Raw genomic sequence first — 6,448 nt, forward strand, 5'->3', positions numbered from 1 at the left:
CCACACGGTAGTCCGGTGAAGTCTTTATTGATACAAGTCTTTGCTCTGGAGGTTCGCGCTAGACTCACCTCCTGTCGTCTCGCCTTTTTCCAACTAACTTTTGTCGCTTTGTTAGCTTTCCTGATCGGCTAACCCGTCGCATCGATGTTAGTCAATTAGGTAATTTCCTTACAAGTCGCTGCGTGTCCTTTGCGCGCCTGGCGCGCTTTTTCCGGGACCGCGGTGCGACTTGGCGGAGGGGTGTATTCCACATTGGGGATTTGGCAGCACAGCGGAATTTCCTCCAGGTCAGGTACTCGTAACGTGTCCGGTCGTGGCCTCTGGGCCTCGTACGGCGGACCTTTCGGAAACCCTTGGTTTATGACGCGGCAATTTACTATTGAGGCCGTCGAAGAAAGTTTCTACGCGGACATGCATTGTCGGATTTCTAGACATTAAATAAACTAAAACGGTTTCCTGAAAAATAGCTTTTCAAGCGCGCACGTCATAAACCGTGCTGGTCGTCTGCACGCCAAATGCTGGGGACATGCATTGTCGGATTTCTAGACATTAAATAAACTAAAACGGTTTCCTGAAAAATAGCTTTTAAAGCGCGCACGTTATAAACCGTGCTGGTCGTCTGCACGCCAAATGCTATTTCCCCGGGTATTGCAGCTGATCGCTACAGATTCTTTAACATTTTAACTAGAGCGGACTGCGCGTAAACGAGCTCAACCCTTTCGCTACGGCAGATTTTAGGTAAAATCTGGAAAAATTGTAAAATAATGAATTTGCTATTTTGGCCGTATCGTTTCAAAATTCGGTTTGCTAAATTTAAGTGAAAGTGCGTAGGGATAGAAATAAGTATGAAATTAAGGTAGAAGTGTACAATAGTAACAAAAGGGTTAATACCGCAAGAAATAAAAAAAGAAGAAGAAAAATGCGAATCGAGACATACGAAGACGTTTCCACATAGCACAAGCAATGTACACGGCTTTCAGCGCGAGATAAACAAATTAGCTACTATAGTGATTTTCCGTAACGAAATGTTACTTAGAATTTTGGAGGAAAGCCACTATAGCGGCGTACAGTAGCTGAAATGTTAAAAGACATTTCGTATTCGAGGATTATGGCTAGGTTTCTTCAGAATTTCGATGGTTGATTATGTAGAACTTTTCGAACAGAGCAGTATGTGCAGTTATATAAAATATAGTCACGTTCGTTTATTTTACTCTCAGGTTTCGAAGTTGACGATATCCCCAGTACCAACGCCAGAGCCATCGAGATCCGTGCAGACGAAGACCAGCAGCCAGAGTTCCCAGCAGCCACGAATCTCAGGGAACTTCCTCTCCACACCATCGACCGACGAGACCACCGTCAGATCCTTCTACCCAACGCCGAGAAGCTCGTCGAAATCTCCGCAGAGCTCGCAGTCCACCAGTGAACAGGTCACCCAGCACATACACGTGCTTCCTCCTGTGCAAATCCCTCAGTTGAAGCCTCATCAGATCACGATCAACCTACCGCCACCGGATCTTCAAAGAATAGTCCAGAATCCTTCGTCTTTACTTCCTTCTCAATCCAGAGTGATCGTGACAGCTAAAGCGAGCGTGAGTGACGAGTCGGGTAGACCATTGAACACCACTCAGCTGGTCACTCTGCCTCTTCCCACGATTCCTGCCAGCTACGACGATTATAAAGAAGGCGACGAGTCCTTTGATCCCTTCTACAGAGACGTGCCCAAGATCAGAAACAACAGAGGAGCTAGACGAAGTAGCAGCGAAGCTAGAACAGGTCTGAGGCCGAAGAGGTCTGTAGGACAAACTAAGAGTTCGATGGTGTCGTTCGTCTACGGAGGAGATACGAAGAAGAAGCAGGATGGACAGATAAAAGGGGGTAAGAAGGATAGAAACAGGGATAAAGTTAACGTCGAGGAGGGGAACAAGGAATTCAAGTCGATCAAAGAGAGCCTGATGAAGTTCAGGGATATTCTATTTGGCGGTGAGTTCACCGAGGACACGATTAGAAGTGTGTTTGAGGGAAGCAGACTGCAGCTGACTGATCCTGATGGTAAAGTGAGGGGTCTGAGGAAGGATTCGTTGGAGGATCTGGAAACGAAAGCTTCTAAGAATTTTAAAACTAGGGAGTACGACGATGAGACTGAAGAGGAAGCGTTGAAAAAGGAGAGCGATGCTGAGGAGCAGTCGGAGGGGCTTGAGATTCCTCTGCAGTTGGATACTAAGGCTTCTGATGCTGAAGAATACATTGATATCGATGACGGGAAGGAAGCGGTGTCAGATTCGAAGGATGATGCAGAGGAATTTGGTGAAATTGAGAGAGGAGAAGGGGAAGAAGAAGAAGAAGAAGAAGAAGAAGAAGAAGAAGGAACAGGAGGAGAAGAAGAAGAAGAAGAAGATGATGTGAAAAAAGAAGATATTGAAGAGAGCAAGCCAGATTTGAAGGTAGACAATGAAGAGAAGCCTAGAGATCCAGAACGAGACATTGATGTGGTGATTCTTGATCCCAACGAGTACTTGAGAATGAAATCAGCAGGTCAGGAGAGTCTTTCAAGTACAACTGAGGAAGAAGAAATTGTTACAGAGATTCCTATACTTTCTACAACCGAAGAGACCACAGAGGCAACAATAGTCAGTCATCCTGAAGACAAACAGGACTTGAACGTTTCGAAAAATCAGGATGACACTATTGAAGAAAGTAAACAGCCTAAGAAGACTGAAAGTGATCAAGAGAAGCTTGTAGAGGAAGAGCGAAAGGAGAAGCCTAAGGAACAAAACCCAAGAAGAAAAAGTTCCAGGATAAGATCTTCCAGAGGGAAAATATCCTCCAGAAAGAAGGAAACGAAAAATAAAGAACCTGTGAAACCTCTAGAAGAAAAAGTTCCTGAGCAAAAAGTAGAAACAACCACAGAACCAGTGGTGATCTCTGAAGTTGAACAAATTGATAAGCACATATTTGACGAACCAGAGTCTCAGACCTCTAAAGAAGTAGATACCAGAGCTGTTGGTAATCATAGTGGCTACGTGAAGAGTCATCAGACTGGCAAGGATCAGGATTCAGGGAAGGAGAACCGAAAAGGAGAAGCTAATGAGTACGAGATCTTGAAGAAACAGGCTGAAACTTTGGAAAAAGATGAAGAAAAGATTGACAAGCTTCTAGAGGATAATGAAGAAACAACTATTCCAACGTTAGATGAAGAGCAAATCGAAGAGGAGGAAAGGATCGAAGTACCAGAGGAACCAGAGGTTACTGAAAAAGTAGAACACCCTGAAACGTCTAAAGAGAATGTCTCGGTGGAAGAAAAGACCTATTACAAGGAAGAGTCCTCCATAGAACATGAAAATGTAGAAGATGAGTCGACCACAGTCTTCAGCAACGATGATTCTCAAGAAGACAGCCACGAAGTGGTGAAAAGTTCGCGTAAAGAGAAGAGTATGAAGTTCGAGGACTCTTCCAGGGAGGTATCTTCTCACAGACAGGATAAGAGCAGGAAGATCGACGACGAAGAGGAAGAAGAACGAGAATCCCAAGAGTATTCGACGATCAAGAGCGAGGAGTTCAATTCCCAGGAACTGTACGATTCCACGGAATCATTCTACGAGAATACTGACGAACTTGATACCGAGGATGATTACGGAAGTGCTGAAGACGCGACTGTTTCTTCTGAGCACAGCGCTTCAGAGGAAGTTCCAAGTTCCAGAGAAGAATCCACAGAGGAGCACAATGAGAACGAGTCAACCTTGAGTGATCAGGAAGTGAGCACTGAAGGAGTCTTAAAGTTCACAGATGAACTACCCAAAGACAAGAAAGAAGACGTGTCAGAGAACAAGAAACCCTCAGAGTCTGTAGAAAATATTGCTCACGACTACGTGGACGACAATTACGAGCCTGACAACTATAAAGAACAAGAATCCTCAGACTCTAACAATCTAAGCGACGAGAAAACGAACAAAGAAATGCTCTCTGATGGAAAAATGGAGAACATCGGTGTAGAAACCACCACAGAGCCTGAGAAGAGTCCAGACGAAGAAACTGAGAGTCCGTATGATTTTAGTACAGATCAGATGGACCTGCTCCAAACAACCACATCAACAACCACGACTAGCACAACAACTGCTCGTCCAACACCTCTGAAGCTGTTCAAACCAATTGCAGCAAGGAAGAATTACAACTACATCCCTCCAACAACGACTCCAAATCCAGTGGTGATTAAACCAAGGCTGAGTCTGTTGAATCCTAAGCCAGCAAAACCACCTAAATCGTACAACGAACTAGCACCCAAGCCAGTGATCAGGAAATTCACATTGCTGGCACGTAAACAGACTACCACTATGGCTACCACAAGGTACAGAGAGGAGGATTCGACTGAAACAACAGAAATGACGACCACAGAGTCGCCGTTGACTACAACTGAGACTAGCAGGAGTGAAGAAAATGTATTAGAAGGTAAATTAGAGAAGGATCAGATCCTGGTGAAGGGCAAAGACGATCAAGACTCCAGTCCAAGTGAACAGAAATCCCCTACGAATGTGAAAAAGGAAGAGGATGAAGGTTTCACGCCTTATCCCATAACCAGACTAACCACCCTTGCATCTACTATTGAGAAGACACTGAAGGAAGTTGAGTCTACCAGCGTAGAGCCTGAGAAACAGGTCACTCCTAAGAATTTCACTCTGTTGGATATAGAAATTGTCAGTACAACTGCTTTATCTACTTTCAACGAGACTGACAACGTGGAGGAACCATCATCGACCACCATGAAGCCAGCTACAGAGGAAGAGACGTCGATTGCACCGACCACGAAGAGGATCGAGGATGTGACAGAGTATCCTTCGACTTCTCTAGCTTTTGAAACGACTATCGTTGCGGAGACCACAAGCAAAGAGGCTGAAGAGATAGTATCGACCACGATGAGATCGCTGAGACGAAAATCAGCGACCTTGAGGAGGCAGGATGGCTTCAATTGCCTGGAGAAGGAGATGTATCGTTTCTATGGGGATAACAGGGACTGTAGACTGTTCCATTATTGCTCTCCTGGCTTCACCTCGAGGCAGGTGCTCGACTTCCGGTTCGTGTGCGAAGAGGGCACTGCGTTCGACGAGGAGAGCCAGAGTTGTAGCCATGACGGTCGAAGTGGAGGTTGTTTGAAGAGGCAGTGGTAACGGGGAGAGTAATGATTATTTTGTCTTTCTCTTCTTCTTCATATTATTCTCCCTTCGTGTCTGCTGGCAACGTTGATTTTGGTAATTGGTGAATCCTCGGCCTCCCTAGTGTATATTTATGTATATTGTTAATAGGTAAGATCCCGTGGAAGAGGATGGCACCTCTTCTCATCAGCATTTGCCATAACCCCTGTACATGACGAACATGGATTCACACTTATTAAAATTAATACGCTCGAAGAGGTTGTTCGAACATGCAGCTCACGGGGATACGGAGAAACGTCGAATTTATGCTTGTTGGAGATCGGGGTTATGTTGGACGACAGTGTGTTTGGAACAGTGTGGTGAAGGAAACCCGAGTGACTTCGAGCGACTAGATCGCGGTCGGTAAAGTAGATTGCTCGTTCGATGGCTGGACACTACAGTGTGTTTGATGGGAATTTTATGCGTTATCTATAAGACGTAATACTACACTGGTGCTCGGTTAAAGTGAAAAGAAGGAAAACCTGTTCCGCTCATTTCGATTATCGCGAGCAATGTAGCGTTTTAATTTCAGTAATTGGCTCTCGAACAGCTCGATAAGTGCTTTAAGCATAATATTTAACATAATACGTTGAGTACAATTTATAGAACTACTGTCTACATTGCAATGAATCATCCAATATAAAACATTTCAATTTCTCTAATTTTCATCCTATCTTTATGAAAATAGTATCAGTGGATTAGTCGGGGAAGAGTGGAGATGATCCGTTTCAATTTAACCGAGCATAAGTGTATAGTCTCCGAATATTAAAATTGCATTATCATCGATGAACACGTGAATGCACAAGTAAAGTTGTTAGTCAGACAGAGAAGACCTCTGTCGAATTTCTTTAGGGTTAAAGAGCGAATTATGTCGGTTCCTACGAGGTGTTGCATCGATGTCCTCCATGATAGCAGCCTGGTCGTCGATGGAGGATCCTCTGCAAGCGATTCAACGATCAATCTATCGCACATTGCTCAACGTACGTCGCGCTAGACGCAATTGCACGAGTAGAATTTAACGAGGATGTTCAGTGACGATTTAGAAAGAAAAAAGAAAAATAAGCGAAGAAACTCTCGAGAAAAATACTCGAATCGCCATGTCGATTGACGTGTTGCAAGTTAACCTAAAATCCTTAGTCCCTAACATTTCTCTCTCTCTCTCTCTCTCTCTCTCTTTCTCTCTCTCTAGCGGAAAATTGATTTTCTGTTTGTGAAATTCCTGTCGATACTGATGTCAATATATAAATAGATCCATACGCATATTA

The 6,448-nt window shown here is 44.2% G+C and overlaps 1 protein-coding gene across 1 annotated transcript in view; it reads left to right on the forward strand.

Moving 5' to 3' along the window:
• The window catches only part of LOC108574689 (muscle M-line assembly protein unc-89-like), a 49,952-nt gene extending 44,793 nt beyond the window's left edge, over window positions 1-5,159 (forward strand). Inside the window, exons 6-10 of the mRNA XM_017937351.1 lie at window positions 1,164-1,167; window positions 1,218-2,352; window positions 2,461-2,550; window positions 2,608-3,284; window positions 3,321-5,159. Coding sequence (XP_017792840.1) covers window positions 1,164-1,167; window positions 1,218-2,352; window positions 2,461-2,550; window positions 2,608-3,284; window positions 3,321-5,159 — 3,745 coding nt within the window. The remainder of the gene's footprint in view (window positions 1-1,163; window positions 1,168-1,217; window positions 2,353-2,460; window positions 2,551-2,607; window positions 3,285-3,320) is intronic.
• Window positions 5,160-6,448: the final 1,289 nt, after the last annotated feature.

This window comes from Habropoda laboriosa, unplaced genomic scaffold (genome assembly GCF_001263275.1).
Source record: "Habropoda laboriosa isolate 0110345459 unplaced genomic scaffold, ASM126327v1 scaffold12, whole genome shotgun sequence".
NCBI lineage: Eukaryota > Metazoa > Arthropoda > Insecta > Hymenoptera > Apidae > Habropoda > Habropoda laboriosa.